Source organism: Helianthus annuus, chromosome 15, assembly GCF_002127325.2.
Source record: "Helianthus annuus cultivar XRQ/B chromosome 15, HanXRQr2.0-SUNRISE, whole genome shotgun sequence".
In the NCBI taxonomy this organism is placed as follows: Eukaryota; Viridiplantae; Streptophyta; class Magnoliopsida; order Asterales; family Asteraceae; genus Helianthus; species Helianthus annuus.
The window spans coordinates 163485504-163510917 of record NC_035447.2 but is presented as its reverse complement, the minus strand read 5'-3'; the positions used below and the strand labels follow the sequence as shown (position 1 = coordinate 163510917).

The 25414-nt window shown below is 36.8% G+C and overlaps 1 protein-coding gene and 2 non-coding genes across 3 annotated transcripts; all 3 read left to right on the top strand.

Moving 5' to 3' along the window:
- The first annotated feature begins 10768 nt into the window (after positions 1–10768).
- Positions 10769–10871, top strand: LOC118487882. Its single transcript, XR_004882823.1, has one exon. It is a non-coding gene; the product is annotated as a small nucleolar RNA R12 (small nucleolar RNA).
- Positions 10872–10948: 77 nt separating this feature from the next.
- Positions 10949–11039, top strand: LOC118487856. The gene has a single exon (XR_004882799.1). It is a non-coding gene; the product is annotated as a small nucleolar RNA SNORD24 (small nucleolar RNA).
- Positions 11040–14585: 3546 nt separating this feature from the next.
- On the top strand, positions 14586–15700 carry LOC118487317. The gene is made up of 2 exons (XM_035984029.1): positions 14586–15016; positions 15106–15700. Exons 1-2 carry the CDS (start codon positions 14692–14694, stop codon positions 15120–15122), a joined length of 342 nt encoding a protein of 113 aa, XP_035839922.1. The 5' UTR covers positions 14586–14691; the 3' UTR covers positions 15123–15700.
- Positions 15701–25414: the final 9714 nt, after the last annotated feature.

Sequence of the window (25414 nt, the reverse complement as noted above, 5' to 3'; positions counted from 1 at the left end):
TATGAACGTAGAACGTAACTGCTGAATGTATGAAGCGTAACTGGTTTTTTTTTTTTTGGGTAAAGGGTTACCCCGGTGATTTTATATATTCACAAAAAATAACACAAGTAGTGAGGCAACGTCCACACTAGTTCAAACATGAGACATGCCCCATGTAAGTAAACCAAACACCCAACAAACAAAACAAAAACAACTAGACACTCATCTAGACAAGACACAATCAACTAGCAAATATGATAATTAGCCTCCATCATCGGGCATTTTGTCTTCCGCAATCTCCCATTCTTCCAACAGCTTCCTCACATTAGCACACTGTCTAAACTTCACGCCCATTAGTTTATATCTAATAGTCTTGAGAATTGTATCTCGTATAATATCCGGGGGTCTCGTTTGATTTCTGAATAATCTCGCATTACGCTCTTGCCAAATAATATAAGCCGTCGCCCCAACCAAAAGCCTGCTCACATAATCAGCCGCCTTCTTCGACTTTCCTCAATCCTTAAGCCAACTCACAATCGAGGACCATTTATGATCAACATTAGCCATACCTGCCTTATCTCGGACCATACACCAAATTTTAGTAGAAAAGCTACACTCAAAGAAAAGGTGGTCATGGGAATCCACATTCTCGAAGCACAGGAGACAGCACATCATGTTCATATTTTTACGTCTTGAGATATCCCACTTTAAGATAAAATCTTGCGTGAGGAGCTTTCGACGCATAATGAGCCACATTAAGAACGCGTGTCTAGGAATGCATTGACTAAACCACACAATATTACCCCAGTCGATCTCTTGCTCCCTAGAACGAAGAGAATGCCAAACTGTAGACGAAGAAAAATCATGAAGATCGTCACCTTCTTTCCAGCATAACCTGCCAACCTTATTCGGTTGCAAGTGGATATCATCCAGCTGATACAAAGCATTGAACCGATGGTATCTCATGAACGTATGATTAATTGTTTGTCTGAGTTTTGTGAATGATAATACATTTGTCCGACTTTTAAAGATGGTATCTCATATGTCCGACTTTTGCTTGAAAACCCTAGTCCGACTTTTGTTGTATAAACATGTCCGATGTTTCATTAATGTTGATAGGTCCGAGCTTTATGAGATTAATATACTCCAACCTTTATGATACAAAAGATCTTGTCCGAGCTTTGTATATGAGAGACAATGTCCGAGTTTTTATGTACACCACACAATGTCCGAATTTTTGTATTAAGTATAAAAGGTCCGAACTTTAGAGCCTTTGTCCGAATTTCATGTGTATTGCATAACATGTCCGACTTTTTACTCATAGTAGGGTTATCCGAACTTTGTAAATGTTATAAGGAGTCCGACCTTTGCATGGGGTCCGAGTTTTATGCCCCCCATTCCCTTTGTCCGAATTTTAAGCAAGGAAACACCCCCCCCCCACACATGGTCCGAGTTTTTGATGGGCTCCCATGTCCGAGTTTCATTAAATGGGGGGTAAAGTCCGACTTTTTTTTATGATGATGCATGTCCGAGTTTTTGGCCACATATACACATAGTCCAAGTTTGTTGTGTATACTAGTTTAACCCTCATGCTTGGTAACCCTTGGTCCGAATTTCTTGGCTTGGAATTGTTGCCTGACCTTTTAGTTGTGTTGTTGTTTCCGACTTTTATGATTTAAATATAGTATTACCTTGATTACATGCTGATAGTCCGAGTTTCTTCGCAGTGATACTTAGTGTGACTATTGTTGATGCTATTATAGTTTGAGATACTTATAATGGTTACAATACTGAATTCAAAACACTGTATACTGTATGATACTATAACTGCATGCTACTGTGTAATATGATTCTGTAAGTTACTGTTTGAGCATCAAGAACCTGTAAACCCTAATTGAACGTCAACACTTATCTTGGATTTATGTGCAATATACCTTAGGTCGTGAGTAACGGACTTAAACACTAATTAACCCTAGAAGCAATAACATACCGAGCAAATCAAGGTGAGTTCACACTCTTACTAAGGCATGGGATTCCCAAGGGCTTGGGAATGGGATTGAAGGAATGAGATTGACTAGATTCGTACATACACTGTTACTAGACTACCATATCATCGTCCTCGGTTGTGCAGGACACATACGTAAAACCTACGTATACTTATGCTACTCACTGTCCTCAGGTTGTGAAGGACACTCACGTAAAACCTACGTGAACTTATACTCACTACTGCCTCGGTTGTGTCAGGCACTTACGTAAAACCTACGTAAACCCCCGCGTACCCCTATCCTCGGTTGTGAAGGATACTTACGTAAAACCTACGTAAACTTGTACGTATTACTGTTCTCGGGATATGTAGAACACTTATGGTTACGAATAGTCTAGTGGTTATACAACATGGGAAGCCCCCACCAATAGAACGTATTATCGGCCCAGTAGAGCCACATGTTACAAACGAATATACTATTACGCATTTACTTTCTGTGAACTCGCTCATCTAGTTGTTGATCCTCTGTTGCATGCCTTGCAGGTCGTTAGATACATGGAGCTTGCACAGGGAGGAGCTGGTCGTTGTGGGCTTGGATCGTGATTGTCTTGTTAAACACTTATGACATTTGATACTTTATTATGCTGGGTTTTACTTATACGCTTCCGCTAAACAGTGATAACTTACTTATGTTTTGGAACACCTTTCATATGGATTTGGTTTGGTTTAATGGCAATTACTTTTACTATATATATTGTTCTATATGATTGGTGGGTTGATCCTGGTCAGTCACGCTCCCAAGCGGTGATACTCCGCAGGTGGATTTTGGGGGTGTGACATATCGTGAAGACATGCTCGCCTATAAGTGAACACTCACCCCAAGAGTTCCCAGGTAAGAGTGACTGGTCCGATACTGTGGATTTGTACGAACACTCTAGCCTTAGACAGAAAACTCAGGGTACAGGCATTCAATCTTCCAGTTTGCACGTGTTCTCATTATTTAGACCCAAACTTTGACGAGAGTTTGAAAACTTAGAGGGTTCAAAACCTTATAACAAAGGGTTCAAAACCATATAAAGAGGGTTCAAAACCTAGTAATCAATCATCCAAGGATAGATGATTAATTTTCGAAGCGGATTCGTTATTGTGTTCTCGTTGTGGTTATCACCTAAGGATAGGTGACGGTATTGTTTTAAAATTCTAAACACAAGTAAACTTGTGTTAGGGTTCTAGAAAGTTATAGTCTAGGGCAAAGCATTGCTAATAACCTAATTCCCTATAATCATTGGCTCTGATACCAACTCTTCTGTCACACCCCGACCACGTTAAAACAACAAACCGTGGCGGAAACGTCGGGGAGTGTTGCAATAGAATTATTGTTCCACAACCATGGTAACCAAATGTTTCGTTTTATTGAATAATTAAGTAATGTACATTGTCATTAAATCAAAACAGACAAACTACATGTTGTTTATAACTGTTTTTAAGTCACTAAGGCCTCGTCCAGGTCCTATGTGACACAAGCTTCCTAGCAGGCAACATCAAGCAATACCACCTGAAACATATGTAAAAATAGAGTCAGCAAAGAAATGCTGGCGAGTACATAGGTTTTATGGGAGTATCGGATTCATGGCTCGTTTATATGTTGCAGTACCTCGTTAGACTACAAGAGTCAAAATACAAACCTCGTTTTGAAAAGTGTATTGCAACATAATTAACCAACTCAAATCAAGATGGTTATAGTTTATAAAATCTCATAGCCATGACTCTTAACCCATAAACATTTGTTTTAGTATAACAACTTGTAAACATCTCGTAAAAACTCGTTAATAAAACTCGTATGGTTTATATCGTTTCGAAAACCTCGTTGTGTGACATCGTTTCAAAATCGTTTCCCTAGTGAACTAAATAATGACACGCAATGTAATATGATAGAAGCACTTATATATAAGATGTACCAGCGGCGTATCTACCATGATTCTATCATACTACACCCGTCCCATTATCTAATCACTACCCAAAAACAATCGTTTATCCAAATCGTTTATCTCGTTTAAGTCGTCTCTAATCGTTTAACTCGTCCCAAAATCATATTTGTTTTAATAGTGAAACTACTTTTGGTCGTCTCGCTAATAACATTCAAACCTTCGTGACTCGTCTACCTCGTTTCTCGTATTAACAAACCACCAAAGGGTAAGTTAACAATCACAGATTCGGTCGTTACCTACATAACCCCCACACATAACCATGGGCGTAGTCTGATAACGGGATTTGTCAGATCCTATGGTACCATAACCTAATACTGGTCGGCTCGGCCAAAGCTAATGAATGTCATTCGTTATGTAATTACAACCAACAAGTCTTGTTCACCTTATTGAAATCGTTATTAGTTTAGTATAAACCATCGTTTTTGAAATTATCGTTTAAACCTTGAAATTCGTTTTGTATATATGAATCACCCCAAAACAATTGAAAACAGTAAAATAGGGGAACTATGTACTCACGTTGAAGTGCAAAGTATCCTCAATCTAGAGAACTCAATAAGCTCAATCAAACCAAGGAAACTCAAGCAGCACCTAATAATCGAATCGCTAGTCAAACAATAGACGCCTAAATCGGAAGATCGGAAAGAATGAGGTCTTGTAAATTAAATGAGTGTAGGAACTCATGTGATATGGTTTAACAAAGCCTACATTCTAAATCGGAACCTAACCTAAGTGCTTTCGACCCATTGCGACCCATTAAGGTAGCTTACGCTACTATAACGCGTCGTGCGCGCAAACGCGCTTTCGAGACGTCTAACTAGTCCTATGACAAGTATTATATGCCTAAACATGTTTAAATAAGTTGCATAATCAGTTTAGGTGACAAAAGTTAGGTTACATATGTTTAAAGTCCAATTATGCATGAAAAGGGCATTTTGGTAATTTATCTAAGGCATATAATCCACCTATCATACAACTACTTAAACTAGGTGACCATAAGGTATAACCTCAGAAGGTTATTCCCTATGTAACTATGGTCACTAAACATGCTTGGTCGGATCCTAAAGATCGAGCAAACGGGTCGAGTTCGAAAGTCTAAGCGGTGGTTTAGACCGCTCGACTTACGACTCTAAACAAGCACTAACTAAAAGCGACGAGCTAAACATGTCAAAGCATGTTTAACCTACTGATTTAGTATCAAAACAAAGTGTTTTGATACCTAATAGTAGTTCTGTTGCAAAATGCGTGCTAAAACGCAATTTGACCAAAACTTTGACTCGTCACCACACCTAGTTAACGTGGTAATCAGCGGGTATAATCACTAAGGATTATAATCTACGTGATTACAATCACGTTGCAAAGTTCAACCGAACTTTGCGTTGACCAAAGACTGGTCAAACTGAAAGTCAAACTATATTTGACTTTCAAACTAGGAAAACAATAAAAAGAATGAAAGAATGCTCACAATGGGTCCTTGCTGTCTTTTCTACAAGAAAACCAAGTTCCCAATCAGTTGAGAATGCTCCCAAAGCAGATTGTAGAGAAGAGAGGAGAGAATTGAGTAATGAAACAATGAATTGGTTGGGCTATATATAGTTTTTCGCAAACCGTTAGGATCATTCCTTGGAGAAGAGGCAATGATCCAAGCCATACAAGTGTTAAGGACTGATTGGGGGACTTGTTCCCCACACAAACCAGCCCCTAGCATTGAAAACTAGAGATCAAAACCAGTAAAAACGAGCTAAATGACCAAATTCAATGTTTCTGTCTGGCATGCCCATGCACCCCGCATAAGACATGACTAAGGGTTACGCGCCCCGCCTGGCCAACTTTGGCAGATTGTCAAAATTAGTCCCTGCAGCTTAGAAACTTGCATTTCGGCCCATTTTTGACACGTTTAAGCCACGTTAACCTCATTTCAAGGCTCTAAAATGAAGTTAAAGTATTGGGAACTCAAAACATGCTCAAAAACATCTCGGATGTCGGTTCGTTTGGTCGTACGATCGCGTTGTTCGGTTAATTGCAACAGAAGTCGTAACGAACGTGTGTACGATCCAAAATAAGCGACGAATGGAAATTTTATCATGCCAATCACTAAAATAAAATATTTTAATGATTACATAAATTTTTGGATGTCCGGATATATTCAGAACGTAAGATATGCGCGAAAATGCAAACTTGTGCACTTTTTGACGCTTTTAGTCCCTGAATGACCAATAAGTTTATTTTTGCGCACCAAACACCTCAAAGCCTATTTCTAAGCTATGTAAAGGATATTAGGGCATATTTAACTTATGATCAAGTTCCGGAATGTTCGTTACTATACAAATCGGCATAGTTTCGCAGTTTGACATAAATAGTCCCTGCGATCGAACAAACTTGTTTTCAACGCACCAAACCATCCAAAACTTATTTCTAAGTTATGTGAAGGTTATTTAAGGTATGATAAGCCTATTTCACTATCCCGGAGTGTTTGTTGCGTTTAACTGATTACGTTTATGCACCAGTTTGCGTATAACTTTCCAGAAAGCGATTTAAAGCTTGAAATCGAAACGAATCGAATTGTAAAACCACTAACACATAAAACACAAATAATAACACCAAAACACACTGATTTATTGATAATTAACATCGTTTTGCATTGTTCATCGATTAAAGAGCACAGTTGTCACACTTTCCATCCCCAAAACCGACGGTCAGACTGAAAGAACGATTCGCACCCTTGAAGACATGCTTCTGTCGTGTGTCATAGATTTCGTGTGTGAAAGTCAAAGGAAGAAAAGATTGCTAATTGCGATCTGTCACTCCTTGCTTAACTACTGATTTGTGCACCTTGACTTGTAATCGAACCCTTTTATTTATTTGCTTTAGTTGTGTTATGTGGAGTATCTATTAATAATCGAGGTTTAATCGCATGTTTTATCGCTTTATCGCTAATCGCATCGCAATCGCATTCGCAACTTGATTTATAGATTCTGTATATTGTTTTACGTGTGTGTGCTATTTATGTGCTACTTGTGCATGTTTACTTTATGTTTATGTGATTAATCGAAACACAATCGCAACCCTATCGCAATCTAATCGCAAATGCTAAACGCAAGTACTTAGGATGATTCTATGTTAGATATAGTATTTGTGTGACTATTATTAATCTATCGCTTCGCTTAATCAACACTCGCTTAAACGCATCGCAACGATCAACACGCAAAACGAAACGCCGAAATCCAACTCGCCGGATCACTCGATCGAATGACCATTCGATCGAATGGTCATCCGTTCGGATGACCATCCGATCGGATGGCCATCGATCTAAGTGCCATCCGATCCGACACTTGTGCACCTCTTTCCTCTTTTGGCAACCTATAAATACCCCCTGTGACATCACCAAAGTGATTTGACAGCTCTCTCTCGTTCGACCAGCGCTCAAGCCCTCTTTTCTCTCGATTACTCGCGATTCTTGTAAGTTTCTTCCTCAAATCCTGTACTTCTATGATCTAAACACAATTCTTCATCATTTTCATCTTTAAATCTTAACCTTTAACCATGAAATCAGCGGATTTGAGGTGTTCTAGAGTGATGTCATCATGAGTTCTTATGAACTTCAAGTTTTGGCCTCATTCCACCAAGAACAACTTAGATCTAACGGATCTCCACATGATTAAACATTGTTTTCGCATGGATCTAAACATTTTCAAAGTTAAAAGGATATGCTTTTCCAACTTTCTTTCAACTTTTTTACACTCAATACCGATAGAATCGGAGCTCGTTCAGGCCTTCTACCCATTTCTTAATGAAGTGTCGGTATGAGATCTGATCTCTGTCACAGAGACAACCGATTTCGGGTTGAACATGAACAACCGTCGAGAACAGCCGACTGATCGGATCAGGGTGATTCCTGTTCGATCGACGAATTGGGGCTTGATGGGGTTCCGTTGTTTAACACGTTGTCATGCCGTCTCGATCAAACTGTTGGTGCACACGTTGTTTAACACGAGTGTCAATCCGACTGAATGGCCATCCGAACGGATTGACATCTGATCGAATGACCATTCGTTCGGATTGCCATCCGATCGGATGACCATTCATCACTTGGTCACTTTTCACCGTTTTACGTGCAGTTCTTCGCTTATGCTATCGTTAACTGTTCAGGCCAATCCCCCAGCGCTCCCTTCAATCCAAGAGAGTGTTTACTTGTTAAACACTATCTGTGAGTATACTCGATCCCTTTTTGCTTTACGCACTTTTGGGTGTTACATACGTTACTTATTCAAATCACAATCGACACACAACGCAAACACTACTTATACGCTGACCGTTAATGCATGCTACGTGTTATTCGATGAATGCTTGTATGTTATGTTTACACAGTGATTGTTGCCTGACACCTTAGCAACAATAGTACTATAATTTGGACTCAGCACCTGTCGTGGACAGGGGTTGTTAAGGGCTTTGCTTCACGTGTCCCAGTAGGGATATGTGTTGCGCATTCTACAACTCGCAGTCACGTCTGTGCATATTTCATTGTCGATAACCTACTAGCCTTCACTTTGCTACATGTTACATGCTGGTTATGCGTAAACGCTTTCGAATCTACTATACTATAAAACTTGTATGCTCACCTTTACACTATGTATATTGGTCTCTATTTTAACGTATGTGACAGGTGTTTAGGATGATGTGCTTACCTGCTTTTGTGGAATCAAGTAGCAGTGAGAGTCTAGAAACAAACAAGTTAAATCTGAGTTGTCGGAACAATTTTAGTTGTCTTTGAGAACTAATTGTCTGTAATAACTATGTTACTTATTATGTCATGGTATGGGACGTTACGTTTAAATAATTGGTAATCATAGTTGTTATGGAATCTCCTGGACAATCTGTTTCGCTCAGTGCCGCACCCCGATGTTTCCGTCATCGGTTGGGGTGTGACAGATACCATCTGAATGGCTCGCGGCTCCCGCTCCTGGGGTGGGGTTGGGGGCTGTGACACATACGAGCAAAGTGAACACACCACTCCTGTGTTGGATTAACTTTGCTTATATATACAAAAACTCATTCGCACAAGATACTTCACCGATCCAATCTTGAGCAAGCTTATGTAACAGGAGTCGAAATGTAGGGAAACTCTGTCTGGTTGTGGTTCAATATCAGTAAAGTGCTTATCCTTTATATTTACGTTAATGTGTACATGATTACAGCTTGATTTTACGGATTCCGCACGTAGTTCTCGAACTTACATAAAGGATTCAACATATGAAAACAAACATTTTCACTCTATAATATAATGCAATGCAAATTGCCAAAACTAGAGGCGTACAAATTTGTTTTTTTTCTTAAAAAACTGGTTTGGGACGTTATGAATCGAATGGGATTGGTGAGCAAAAAGTAAATTCGGCTTGCAAAAAACCGATTTAGGTTATAAACAGTTTAAAAAGGAAAATGTTCAAACATATTAAAATTAGCGTTGGGTTCAAACCAGTTTAGGAAAAATAAATAAATAAATAAATAAACCCTGATTTTTTGTCATGTTTTTGAAATCGGGTCAGACCCAAATTGGTTTCAAGAAACAAGGGTACGAATTGTTATGTGAACTAACTAGAGGTGAATAGAAAACGGAAATAACTGAACCGTAATCGACAAAATCGAACAAAAAAAAAAACCGAACCGAAACAAAAACCGATAGTTCGGTTATCAGATTTTTAATAACCGAAAATTTCGGTTCGGTTTTTGGATAACCTTTTTTCAATAACCGAAAAAAACCGAACCGAACCGATAAGTTACAATCCATATATTTTTAAGTTTAAGTTGTTTAAATGTTTAACCCAATGCTAGTAGAAATTATTAATTTTATTCTTGAATGTTAAGTGTTTATAATAAAAACATTACATGTTTATTTATAATTGAATTGATTTATTTATTACCTACAAGAAATAATAAAATTTTATATAAAAATTAAATGATCCTCAGATTATTATAAAAGAAAATGTCTTAATAAAACTTTAAAGAAACATAAAATAAATTAGAAGGTTAAGTTTATGTAAACAATATTAATTTAAGAAGTTAACTATAATAACTTAAATGTAAACATATAATAAAGATTCTTATATTTTAAATTATAATTTATATTTTTTTGATTCATACATAATTTTGTTTCAAAAACCAAAAAACCGAACCGACATAAAAACCGAAAAAACCGAAACCGAAAAAACAAAACCGAATGGTTTTAAAAAGACAAAAACCGACATTTCGGTTTCGGTTTTGATTTTACTCAAAAGCCGAACCAAACCGAACCATGCACACCCCTAGAACTAATAGGTTAAGTCGGGTCCAAACCGGGTATTCTTGGTGAATTTTGTCATTTTAACCCACCAAACCGGGTTTTTATTTTTTCACCACTAGACTAGCCAAAACAACCGACTTGCAATGAAAAGGTGCCCATTTGTAAAAAAAACTAAGTGGGCCGAGCACGTTTGAAATCAAGCCCGCATCCTCAGCAACCTACTAGGGTTTTCCACACCCCATGGCATCGTTACATGCTGTTTATAAACCACACACACAATCATTCAAGCTCAACAAATATGTATTCATTCTTTCTTCTTTTATTCCTGTTCAAAACTAAATAATCAAGCCTAATATTGCAAATCTCTTGATCGCGATCCAATTCCAGCGGTGGATTAAGAGATCTATCGTTAGGCGAAATGAAATATTTCGATCGCGTATATTTTGAATTCTATATGCGGCTATCTTTAGCTCCGGATTACGCCATCGCTAGGCTTCTCTGGTGACGAGGTAGATACATATACATTCGTAAATTGTTTCGATAATGAGGATGATGAAATAAATCATTCGGATTCCCAATGATTTTCTCTTTATAATAGTTTTTATTTGAAGAGATAGGTGATCTTACAACTTCATTTCTGACTCATGATTATAATAATAATTAATACTAGTGAGTTTATAGTTTGATTGGGTTTTTTTTTTTTTTTTAATTGAAACTGATTTTGGCCAGTGATGTTAAAAGATATTATATACTCTTGATGGGATTATATATAATCCTGTTTGATGTTTTATTATCCACCAAGATCTCTGAGGCCAATTTTGTGTAGTTGTTCTGTTAGGTATAGAGTGATTCATAACCAACATTTGTCTCCTTAGCCTTCGATACCTTTGGCTCCCTAGCTCCAGAAGCTATCCGTTTGTTGACTAGGGTCCAAAAGCAACAGGGGGCAGGGGTTTGTCTTTAGTAGGCTAGGGTTTGCTATTCAGAAGGGGTAGCGGCGCAGCTTGTTGCTCGCTTACTTGCGATATTGATGTAACTCCTTTTATATACAAATAAAAAGTAAATTAGTTTTTGAGTTAAAAAAAAATTTCTAAATGATTTTTGTTCAAAGTTATGTTTTGGTGTAAAGTTTTTTTTTTCTTTTTCATAGTTTTGCAAATTATAATTCCAACCGGTTGAATCCTGGGGTTAACATTTTTGTGAGGTTTGGAGTTTGAGATTTACATTGGACAATGGTGTACAATTAGCAATAGATTAAATTTCTATTGAAAAATCTAGCTGAATTGAAATTGTTAAATATGTTAACAATGTAATATGGTTAAAGAAACTATAAAATTTGATGATTAATCATAAAATCTCAAAGGATGTAGTATCTCATAAATGCATTGACATTAGTTTGTAAATAAAACAAATACAAGATCAAAATGTAAAATAAACGTCTTTACGGGACATAGTTGTTGGATATAATGTTCAATTGTCGATTAAAATTCAACGTTACCGTCAAGGTACGACCCAAAGAGTTACACTTTGGGCAACGAACATTTCACGGTGTTTTAATCGTTAATCACTGGATCACGAAATAATAAGCGTAATAAAAGAAACTGATAATTATTTAGAATAATTACGAAGAGCTGGATAAGTATTATAATTAATTTGTTAATTATAATATATATGTATATATATATATATATCGTTAATTATTTAGATGATTAAAAGGAGAGATAATTGTTTTAATTATGAGATAATTATGAAGGAATTGTGATTAGATTACAATTCCTAATCCTTGTATATCTTTAATTTAAAGACTTCCATAAAAATCTCTATATGATCTATCAAAAGCTTGATAGATATTAATTAAAAAGGGGACATACGGAAGTATATATGCAAGTGGATGACAAATTAGTCTAACACTACAACTCTCAAATATATATATTTAATATATATACGTGACTTTGTGCATTAATTGATTGTGAGGCTTTTCAAAAGTCACAAAAAGAAACAGAAAGTAAAAGGAGTATTTTCGTTGCAAAGTAAAAGCAAGTTGAGAAAGAGGAGCAATTCTTAAGAAGCAATTCTTGAAGTTCTGATTGATCCTAATTCGTGTTTCTTCAATTACGCAAAAAGGTAAGTAAAGTTTTTGAACTTTATTTTTCTTAGTTTAAAGGTTTCGTTTGAAATTGTTTCAAACAAACAAATATGATTTCGTGGTCAACGATCATCTAGCGAGATCGTTCGTTGAACCAAGGTGTCTTTCTTGGATGTCACGATTCTTTAATTTTATTATAACCTATTTTGATTGTAAAGAGATCACTGGTGGAAACGGTTTAGAACCGAACCTCGTGTACATGTTTTCCGCTGCGTTCAGTTTGTTTGACAAATTGACTAAAAATTATTTTATAAAAGTTACAGAAAATTCCAACAGTGGTATCAGAGCCACCTTACAAATCAAAGTAGGTTATTTTATAGATGTGTTTGTAGATCTATAAAATAGTTGTAGGATTGCATGCTTAAAATCGAGTAGATTTGGCATAGGATCTTGTCACGTATAATAGTTATAGGCAAGTTTTATTAAGGCCAAACATGAACACTTGTCAAAGTACTCTTTGACAAAATATTTGGCCTTAACCTATTTCGTTTAGCTTAATGATCGTAGTATGCAAATCCGGGTCTAGAATCGTTTTTCATAACACGTGTACTAAATTAGTTTTTGGAGCTATACGCGTTAAATTAGTTTAAAGAAAAACGAATATATTAAAATAATTATTTTTAATATATACCAAACTAAAATATTAAAAAAAAAACGTAACTAAACACTTTATTTTAAAAATAAAGTTAAAATTTTGTTAAGTCTTTTCGTTACAATATCTAAAGGAAATTTAATTTTTCTTTATATTAAAGTTTTTTTTTGGATTGGATCTAAGATTAAGTGGGAGCACAAAAAGGGTTTGTGCTACACTTAATGGGCTCGGTTCACGTTCTTGGGCTCGAACGAACCGAACATATTATGAACCCGGAATTGCATATTTATTTATTTATTTTGCGTTTTGCCATGAGATGTTTATTACGCCATAAAATTAATAACTAATACACGATCATTAAAACGACAATTTTAATAAAAGGTTTATTAAGTATTGGATAGGTAATTAAAATAAACAGTTTATTTTAAAATACAAAAATCAAAATTGGTTTTACAAAATTAAAAGTTAATTTGAAAACCGTAATTAATAAAAGTTATTAATTAAAATAAATTTGCGACACGACCAACTTAGATTAAATAGGGTATTTAAAATTAATCGGTCGAGTGATTGAAAGGTGTTTCAAGTCGTCACAAATTAAAACGTAAAATTGATTTTTACAAAGGAATTGTATAGCCTATGTTCATGCCATAGGCCGTACAAGTATTTTAAAACGACCCGAACTGGTAATTTTAAAATATAACCCAAATTAAAATCGATATTCTACGCCACCCTAAATTAAGAACACCCGAACTGATCTATCCGAACCCCTGGTGCTAGTGTTTACCCTGCATCCAGGCCTACGGTTTTGGTTAGGGGTAGTTCCGCGATTTCCATGCTTACATGGGCCGGGCTACAGTTCTGATTTGAGGACAAATATCACTTTTGCGACACGAGAGCGAATGTTAGTGTTTACCCTGCATTCGTCTTCTACGGTTGTGAAAGTGGGTGTAGTTGGGGTTAACGTACCAATGCTTGACAACACTCGTCATGCGACCCCAAACCGAGAATTGTGTAGTTGACACAATTGGTGATCGTCACCTACCCTTCAATCTATGCCAGTGAAGAGTGCTAAGTCCATTCACTGAGTTATGGGGAGATGGGATCTCATCCTAATTCCTAAAATTTTGTATATCTTGGGTCAAAATTGAATTAGGTTAATGCATGAAAATTACTAATAAAATTTTCTTCTAAATTCTACAGATGTCTACAAACAATTCTGATAACACCAAATTCTCGCTTAAGTCCATCCTTGAAAATGCTAAACTTGATAATTCTAACTTCATGGATTGGTACCGCAACCTGAAAATTGTTCTCAGGGCGGAGAAAAAGGCTTATGTCCTTGAAGGACCAATTCCCGAAGCACCTGCTGCTAATACGGGTGCAGCCCGTAGGACATGGGAAAAACATGTTGATGATTCCCAAGATGTGACATGTCTTATGCTTGCTATGATGATTCCAGAACTTCAGAAGAATCTGGAAAACTTGGGCGCATATGAGATGAGTGAGCAGCTGAAAAACATGTTTCAGCAGCAAGCTCGTCATGAGCGTTTTGAGGTGATGAGATCTCTCATTACATGTCGCATGCAGGAAGGTACTTCGGTCAGTGCTCATGTACTGAAAATGAAGTCTTTCGTTGATCAACTGGAGCGTCTGAACGCACCCCTTAGTAATGAGTTAGCTACGGATGTGATCCTTAACTCGCTACCCAATTCATATCATCAGTTCGTAATGAACTATAACATGAATGGGTGGGAAAGAACGATCCCAGAGTTGCATCAGATGCTAAAAACTGCTGAGACAAACATCCCAACTAAGGGTAATCCAGTGCTAGCGATCAGGGAAGGAAGAATTACCAAGAAGAAGCAATCCAAGGGAAAAGGCAAGGCGAGTAAGCAAGACAAGGGCAAAGGCAAAAAGGTTGCCACTCCGAAGGCAAAGCCTCATAAAGATGCCAAGTGTTTTCACTGTGATGAGATCGGGCATTGGAAGAGGAATTGTCCCAAGTACCTGGCTGAGTTGAAGCTTAAGAAGCTGCAGATTGGAGAATCCTCAGGTATACATGTTATTGATCTATTTTCCTTTTCGAGCAAATCTTGGGTGTTTGACACTGGATGTGGTTTTCACATTTGTAATGATTTGCAGGGACTAAAAAGGATTAGGAAGCTGAAGCAGGGTGACTTAGAGCTGCACGTTGGGAACGGGCAGAATGTTGCTGTGAAGGCAGTTGGAGAATTTATTCTTGAATTACCTTCTGGATTGTTTATTACTTTAGACAATGTTTTTTATGTTCCTAGTTTGACTAAGAATATTATTTCTGTTTCTGCTTTAAGAGAACAAGGTTTTAATTATGCTTTTGATATTGTTAATGGTAGCATTTCTGCATTTTTAAATGGTGTGTTCTATTTTGAGGCTAAGCCTCACAATGGTGTCTATGAAATAGATACTTCTAACAGTAGATCAAATAATATAGTATGCTCTCTTTCCTCTAAACGTGTTAAAACTAGCTTTAATCAAACATATCGTTGGCATTGTCGTCTTGGCCATATTAACATCAATCGCATGAGGAAGCTCCAGACCGCAGGGATTCTAGAATCCACGGGTCAGGAGACTTATGATTTATGCGAATGTTGTCTAAGTGGCAAGATGACTAAGGCCCCTTTTACCGGAACTAGTGAAAGGGCCAAAGACATGTTAGGACTCATACATACTGATGTATGTGGTCCATTCAGGACTATGTCAAGGAACGGGGAAAGATACTTCGTTACATTTACTGATGATTATAGTAGATATGGATATGTTTATCTTATGAAGTTTAAACATGAAACCTTTGAAAAGTTCAAAGAATTCCAAAATGAAGTACAAAATCAACTAGGGAAAACAATTAAGGCACTTCGATCCGATCGAGGTGGTGAATACATTAATCAAGAGTTTGATGAACATCTCAAGAAGTGTGGGATTATATCCCAACTAACTCCACCTGGAACACCACAACTTAATGGTGTGTCTGAGAGGAGAAATCGAACCTTATTAGATATGGTTCGATCAATGATGTGTCGTACAAACTTACCACACTCCTTTTGGAGTTATGCTCTTGAAACCGCTACACGTCTTGTTAATATTGCTCCTACTAAAAAGGTAGAAAAGACACCATATGAGATGTGGCATGGTAAACCACCTAAAGTCTCTTACCTTCGCATATGGGGATGTAACGCTTATGTTACCAGTGAGTCTTCGGACAAACTTGATCCTCGCGGTGAAAAGGTTGTTTTCATTGGATATGCATATCCGGTTGGTTATTATTTCTATAATCCTACTGAAAATAGAGTTTTCACTAAGCGTCGAGGAACATTCCTAGAGGATGAGCTTATGGCGCGAGGAATTGGAGATAATCTTGTGGATCTTGAGGAAATTCGAGAACCACAAATTAATCAACCAATAGTCGAATCTGCCTCTCAACAAAATATTGTTGAACCTGAACCTGAGAGGATTCAGGAAACTGATGTAACACTAGGCGTCCGCAGAAGTACGAGGGATCGTCATGAACCTAATCGGTATTCACCTGATAGGTACGTCTTGATAATAGATCAAGAAGAGCCCTCAACCTACAAAGCTGCGATTTCAGGTAACGAATCTGAAAAATGGCTTGAAGCCATGGGCGTCGAGATGCAATCCATGTATGACAACCAAGTCTGGGATTTGGTTGAACTTCCTCCCGAATGTCGGACTGTAGGAAGTAAATGGGTTTTCAAGTTGAAAACAGACATGGATGGAAATGTGCAAACCTATAAGGCTCGTTTGGTTGCTAAAGGATTTACTCAGACTCAAGGAGTTGATTATGAGGAAACCTTCTCGCCAGTAGCCATGCTTAAGTCTATTAGGATTCTACTTGCCATAGCCGCGTATTATGACTACGAGATATGGCAAATGGATGTCAAAACCGCGTTCCTAAATGGACACCTTACCGAAGATGTCTATATGGAGCAACCTGAAGGTTTTGTAGATCCTAAGAATCCTAAGAAAGTTTGCAAGTTAAATAAATCCATTTATGGATTGAAACAAGCATCTCGAACCTGGAATCTTCGTTTTGATCTGAAAATCAAACAATTTGGTTTTATCAAAAACGAAGATGAGCCGTGTGTTTACAAGAAGGCAAGTGGGAGTTCTATTACTTTTCTAATCCTGTATGTAGATGACATACTTCTCATTGGAAACGATATCCCAATGCTGCAGGATGTTAAATCCTGGCTTGGTAAATGTTTCTCAATGAAGGATCTTGGAGAAGCTGCTTATATTCTAGGAATAAAGATTTATAGAGATAGATCTAAGCGGCTACTTGGACTTAGTCAAAGTACGTATATCGATAAGGTCATTCGGCGTTTTTCGATGCAAGATTCCAAGAAAGGTCTCTTGCCAATGGCAAGTGGAACCGTACTGAATAGTCATCAGTGTCCCAAATTGGACAAAGATAAAGAGGATATGAAAAAGGTTCCATATGCCTCTGCTATCGGTTCCATCATGTATGCCATGTTATGTACTAGACCGGACGTATCGTTTGCTCTGAGCTTGACTAGCAGATATCAACAGAATCCTGGTAAAAGTCACTGGATTGCTGTGAAAAATATCCTAAAGTACTTAAAAAGAACTAAGGATATGTTTCTGATATTTGGCGGTTTGGAAGAAGAGCTGAAAGTAAAATGTTACACTGACGCAAGCTTCCAAACGGATCGTGACGATTCACGATCTCAGACAGGCTATGTTTTTACTTTAAATGGTGGTGCTATAACTTGGAAGAGTTCTAAGCAAAGCGTGGTGGCCCAGTCGACCACTGAATCAGAATATATAGCGGCTTCAGAAGCTGCTAAGGAGGCTGTTTGGATGAAAAAGTTCATTGCTGATCTCGAAGTTATACCAAGCATACAGAAGCCTATCGAGATATTTTGCGACAATACAGGTGCAATTGCTCAGGCAAAGGAACCAAGGTCGCATCACAGCACGAAGCATATTCTCAGAAAATTCCACTACATACGGGAAGTTTTGGAAAGAGGAGACATCGTAGTAGAGAAAATTGATACTGATCAGAATCTAGCGGACCCGTTTACTAAGCCTATACCTCAAGTGAAACACGAGAAGCATGCAAATAGTATAGGTCTTAGATATGCTAGACAGTGGGTCTGATTTTGTAATTTAGTAATTTGGTGCATTTTGAACTGTAAACGGTATTTTACGTTTATTTGAATTTAATGGTTGAATGTCTTTTAAACTATTATATTTGTGTTCAAATATTAGTACGTTAAGTATCTATGAATATTGTATTCTAAAATGTCCGTAGTCTATCAGATTCGTGAGAACCAATCTGGTAAAAGACTATTGTGAATTAGATGGTTGATCCATATCATGGATACTCAAAGTGTTGAGAACCATATTCACTGATATGATTAGTTGAATCATATTGGACGTAACTCGTTTCAAAATGATCTTCATGGATCTTAGTCATAAGACATTTTGAATAGGTACGATCATTGTATCCTTAGACCTGCGGTACATACTAGAACTAACTTAAATGAATGGTTGCTCTTTGATTCTATCTAACGCTGTACGTAACTGGCAGTAATAAGGATAGTTTTGGGAATGATCTGAAGTTTAGTGGGAGTTGTTTGTAGCCAAAGGGATCTGTGCTTCTATACTTAGGAGAGGAACACTCTGGCGCCTTTCGTTGGTTTGAACTGGTGTTAATGCGTGGCCACGCTCGAACTAGTAGTAGTTTGATAAACCACTTCAAATCAGGAACGAAACTAGAAATGGTTGAATAATATATGAGAATGAATTGGATCCATGTCTCATGTTCAATAAGTGTTCAATACTGAGGGATAAATGAGTCGATAACCAGGGCTATAGTATTTGCATAACCAAAGGTTTGATTAGTGCAAAGAATTAGTTGACATAAATTTGTCATACCTTGCCGGGGGCAATATGATGCAGCTAGGCAGCCACTATTGTCTACATTGAAACTTAATCGGCCAATCGACCAAGTGGGAGATTGTTGGATATAATGTTCAATTGTCGATTAAAATTCAACGTTACCGTCAAGGTACGACCCAAAGAGTTACACTTTGGGCAACGAACATTTCACGGTGTTTTAATCGTTAATCACTGGATCACGAAATAATAAGCGTAATAAAAGAAACTGATAATTATTTAGAATAATTACGAAGAGCTGGATAAGTATTATAATTAATTTGTTAATTATAATATATATGTATATATATATATATCGTTAATTATTTAGATGATTAAAAGGAGAGATAATTGTTTTAATTATGAGATAATTATGAAGGAATTGTGATTAGATTACAATTCCTAATCCTTGTATATCTTTAATTTAAAGACTTCCATAAAAATCTCTATATGATCTATCAAAAGCTTGATAGATATTAATTAAAAAGGGGACATACGGAAGTATATATGCAAGTGGATGACAAATTAGTCTAACACTACAACTCTCAAATATATATATTTAATATATATACGTGACTTTGTGCATTAATTGATTGTGAGGCTTTTCAAAAGTCACAAAAAGAAACAGAAAGTAAAAGGAGTATTTTCGTTGCAAAGTAAAAGCAAGTTGAGAAAGAGGAGCAATTCTTAAGAAGCAATTCTTGAAGTTCTGATTGATCCTAATTCGTGTTTCTTCAATTACGCAAAAAGGTAAGTAAAGTTTTTGAACTTTATTTTTCTTAGTTTAAAGGTTTCGTTTGAAATTGTTTCAAACAAACAAATATGATTTCGTGGTCAACGATCATCTAGCGAGATCGTTCGTTGAACCAAGGTGTCTTTCTTGGATGTCACGATTCTTTAATTTTATTATAACCTATTTTGATTGTAAAGAGATCACTGGTGGAAACGGTTTAGAACCGAACCTCGTGTACATGTTTTCCGCTGCGTTCAGTTTGTTTGACAAATTGACTAAAAATTATTTTATAAAAGTTACACGAAAATTCCAACAATAGTGTGGTGCAAAAGAAGTTGTTTGTCGTTTAAATTATTTCAGACTGTAGGTATATGAGTATTCAAAAAGAAGATGGTTTACCGTCTAAAAAAGGTAAAAGAAATGAAACAACTGGATTTATAAACGTGTACATATTGATATAAACCAAGTGGTTGTAGTTAATTAACCATTTTGTTAATATTTATAAAGACTAGGTATGATTGAGAATTGATAGCATTGTGGGTTAAGGACTTAAGGTCATTTATTAGTATTCACGAACAGGATGTGCGTATGTCCAGTCATCTTTATTTGTAACAAAGAGTGTTCAATTATTAATAGAACGAGTTCAAAGGGATGGGATTGTCAGACGAAAAAGAATTCAAGCAACATAGATGGTGGAGTCTCATATCTTATTTTTGGAGGTGTGAATGCGACCAAGATGTGGGCTGCAATACTTAGGTTAAACGTAGTGGGCGCGAGCATGGGCCATAGCGCCAACATAGCGCCGCCCACACCGCCCCCCTGGGCGCCATGACCAAAAAAAAAAGAAAGACGTGAAATTTATCGCGGCGCGAGAAGGAGAAGGTTTTTAATTTTTTGACCGTTGAATAACGGTCATATATAAAAAAAAAATCAATTTTTTTATACTTTTCACACTATAAATACCCTCATATTCTTCCATTTTTTTACAACTCAATACATTCTCATTCTCATTCTCTATATATTTTTAAAAAACCTAGTGTCACCTTATAAAAAAAATGGGTTCCCCGTCGGAAGACTCTTTCATCGAAATTCACCGAAGATATTTTTCGCCCGACGAAGACGCGGCCGAGGAAGAAGCGGTTACGAGTGCATGTACTTTTGTGCTACAAGCATTTGATCACATTCGGCCTACTCCTCCTCCACGACCCATCTTGCGACGCACCTATATCTTGCGAGATCGTGAAGCCGCGAACGAGCGTTTGATGAAAGACTATTTTGATGCGGCACCGGTTCATGGACCGAATGTTTTTAGACGACGTTTTCGGATGAGCCAAAGGTTATTTTTGCGCATTAATAATGACTTGGAAAATAGGTATGATTTCTTTAAGCAAAGAATGGACGCACGAGGATATCTAGGCTTCACCTCAATTCAAAAGGTCACATCCGCCTTACGCGTATTATCATACGGAAACACGTACGACATCAACGACGAGTATTTGAAGATGGCGGAGAAAACAACCCGAGATACCTTGGAACATTTTTGCTATGGTAATTTTTATTTTCTTTTATTTATTTACTTTTATATATTTATTTTTTGGTAACTTATTAGTAAAACTTTTGTATATTAAATTATATTTTAGGAATATGCCAGTTATATGGAAAACGTTATTTGAGAAACCCCACTTGGAACGACCTTCAAAAAATATATGAGGTGCATCTAGAAAAGCATGGAATACCCGGCATGATTGGTAGCTTGGATTGTCGTCAATGGCGTTGGTATAATTGTCCAACCGCATGGCGAGGTCAACATACACGGGGTGATCAAAAAGGGCCAACTTTGGTATTACAAGGTGTTGCGTCATACGACCTTTGGGTTTGGTCGGCCTTCTTTGGTGTAGCCGGGTGTTTTAACGATATTAATACGTTAGAGGCTTCACCATTAATAGAGGGCTACATTTCTGGAACTATACCAAAGGCCGGTTTCCATGCAAACGGGAACGATTACGAGCATGGCTACTACTTGGCCGATGGTATCTACCCTGAGTATTCGATTATTGTTAAAACGTTTTCTGAAACTTTCGATGAAAAAAGAAAGTATTTTAAAAAATTATAAGAGTCTTCGAGAAAGGACATCGAGAGGTGTTTTGGGGTTCTACAGCAACGATGGCATTTTATCAGAAATCCTTGTCGCATGTGGCATAAGGATAAAATACGAATGGCCATGTATGCTTGCATCATTTTGCATAATATGATCATTGAGGATGATGGAAAAGCGATATGCCAAAACTATATTCCCGAAGATTTGGTCGAAGTAGCCCAAGCGACAACGGAAGAGAGACTCGCAAATGCTCAACTACTGCGATCTAGAGAAATACATAACACGTTGAAGGCGGATTTGGTTGAGCATGCTTGGGCGATTCGCCCAATTCGATTCAACAATGATCACGACGAAGATTCCGAGAAAGAAGTGGTTGAGGAATTCGAAGACGGGAACTTTGAAGACGTAGGTTTGGATGCTGGAGAAAACGAAGAGGAAGAAGGAGAGAACGAAGATGACACCGAAGAATAAATTTATTTTTTAGGTGTAATTTTTTTTAGTGTAACTTTTTTTTTTAATTTTAATGTAGTGTTTTTTATTTAATGTAATGTTTTTTTATTTTATAAAACTTATAAATTATTTAAAAAATTGAAAATTAAATTAATTGAGTAATGATTACACAGGGGCTTTATGACTACGGCCTCAAATTGCATAACGCCCCATAAAGCCCCTTGCTGACGTGACATGCCACATGTCGCATAACGCCCCTTTGAGGGCTTTATGACTACACATGCCCTTAGACGGCTATGATGTAAAGTGTTTTTGTTATGTTGCTTTTTCCCTTATGTGATGTTCAAGTAGAGACCAAAAAGTAAACTTTGGATGGGTAGAGTGGGTGAAAAATCCCCTACTAATTATGTAATTTGTTGGTTTAGTCCGGTCAATATCTCTCTAGCCGGCAAGGTTTTTTTCTTTTTTTTATGGGTGTGGCTAAATGCACCTCCACTTTTACTGTTTATACCTCCATTTTCAAAAATATCAGTTTTATAATTTTTTAAATTTCATCCTTGTATTTTCTATTTTTTTTTGAAAATAAATCCTTATATTCTTTGTTCAATCCCTTTAAATATTTTAGATATTCAACTAATATTCAGATAACCTTATAAAATTCATCGTACACATGGGTGGCCTTTATGCTGATTTAAAAGAATTCTCGAAACATGGAGGCTTAGAACTACAAACGAATGGGATAATGTGTCCGTTTGGTACAAAAAGTCTTTAATTAATGAAATCAAAGTTAATAGAAAAGTTTTGTTGAATTAAAACTGTACATCAATTTTCGATTAAAAAAAAGTAATATGGATGTTTTAATTGATGTATTTCACATGAAGTTGAAAAATTAATTAATGAAATCAAAGTTGAATTATACAGTACTAACTTTTGAATAAATTCACACAATACGAAAAGTTTTGATGAAATTTTTGAAAAGATGAGAAGATTTTTAGTTAGAATACATACCAAGAACAACTATGATAAAAATCAAAGTTGAAAAAAATTGTTTCTTAAAGCTCTCTCTTAATCTCTTTCTTTCAATTAGTGCAACTTTTTTTTTTCTTCCATAGAATTGTACGTATATACCTAAATATTTAAACTATGACAACTAGATAAACCCCTAGAAAAAATAGGGATATTTCTTAATACAAATTTTCAAAAATTAGAGAATACAAGGGTTGATTGTATTGATTTACAAACTTTAGGGGGGGGGGGGGAGTACAACCAGTAAAATAAAAAAAAATGGGAGTGCATTTAGCAACACCTTTTTTTTATATGAAATTTTTGCTCTTCCAAACAAAAAAAAAAAAAAAAAAATCTTTGCAGTTTGTTCTAGTTAATTCACCGTGTTCTTATCAAGATCGTTTGACCCCTATTATTCGGTTTAACCTTGTTGATAACCTTCAAGTTTCTAGCCTTCCAAAGACCAGGGTGTTGCAAGATAACCGATTGTAGGATCTCTTTTTTCTTTTTAACATTTGGAGTTAAAAGAATATGATTTTTTTTTAAATATAAACAGTCTTCGTCGATTGCTTGCAATTACCACTCGCTACTTCTGTCTCATCCAACATTTGCCATTCTTCACAGGCTATGCGTGCTGAATGTGAAAAGTGAAAAAAAAGTGTCATATAGAAACAAAGGGGTTTCATCTTTCACACCTTCCAATAGGGTTGATAAACCCAACTAGAACTTCACCCACAACCTTCCAATCATATACGTTCTTACTTCGAAACATTTCGACATGACCCGATTGACATTTAGAGAATCCTAATTATCATAAGTTGCATTTTCAGAAACCTAACGAAACTATTAGATTTGCCTTAATAAATACTCTACAATATAGTTTAGGAAATATGTTAATATGCCTAACATATTTTAATGACTTTCATTCTCTTACTTATTACACATTCGTTAATTTTATATACTTTTCACTTTGTTATATGTTACTTCATGCCATCATGTTTACGTCTTATTGACCTTTGTCCTTTTAATTATGGTTATCATGCTTTTATTTCATAATTTAAGGGGGTTAATAGCCACTTAGTGACCATACCGCATTCCCTTCATCATCCTCGGTGTTAACGGGTACTCCGTGCCCACACCGCATACCATTCATTATCCTCGGTGTTAATGGTCACTTCGTGACCACACCATATACCATTCATCATTCTCGGTGGTAACGGTCACTTCGTGACCACACCGCATACCATTCATCATTCCCGGTGTTAACGGTCATTTCATGACCACACCGCATACCATTCATCATTCTCGGTATTAACAGTCACTTCATGACCACACCGCATACCATTCATCATTCCCGGTGTTAACGGTCGTTTCGTAACCACACCGCATACCATTTATCACAGGGCATCTTCTTTACCATCATTATTGATAATATCATTATCATCATCATTTACATTCACTGCGTCCGCCATTTACAATTACATGTTTTTATTAGATACTGTATCATTCATGCATTATTTACTTTCAATAATTCATTTCCGTAGGTCACAAAACCATACTATCCTTCATTACGAATATTCTAGACATTTTAATCAAGACATACATTCATTCTTACACTTACTTCTTATTCCTTCATTTTTAACTAATAGTCTTTGTGTTAGTCAACTTATATTCATGGTTTCATTAACATTTTGGGGCTTTTTCTAAGTTTAACGAAGGTCCGGAACTGAATTAGAGGCCATGGAATAACAAAGAAAACAATTCAGCAAAGTGGACCAGGGAGGGGCGTTGCCGACGACACTGGGCCGCGTCGCCGACGCACCCCAGATTGTTGTGTCGCTGGACTTGTGCGTAGGCAGGAGGTTAGGCCGTCGGGACACCCAGGTGCGTCGCCGACGCCATAGGGGGCCGTCGTCGACGGGTCTTCTGACCTGCAAACGCTGATTTTTTTATCCACATGCTTCGTTCCTGAGCCTCGGTATGACCCGAAAAGGTTCCATGACGTTCCGAAACCTCCCGTAACATACCTTAATGTTACAACCCAAGTTATTCTAGTGAGTTAACTATAATCCCCTTCCCATTTCTAACTATAAGCATAATCAAAATTTACAATTTACTTACTTGCATAGCGCTTCGGAACGAACACACCTTCGTACGAGCTTTCGGATTGAGTTCAAGCACTTTAACTCTAATGCTTGAATCCCTCAAAG

Excerpts from the sequence above, each read along its gene's own strand:
- LOC118487317 (XM_035984029.1), top strand. The coding sequence starts at position 14,692 with ATGAACTATAACATGAATGGGTGGGAAAGAACGATCCCAGAGTTGCAT.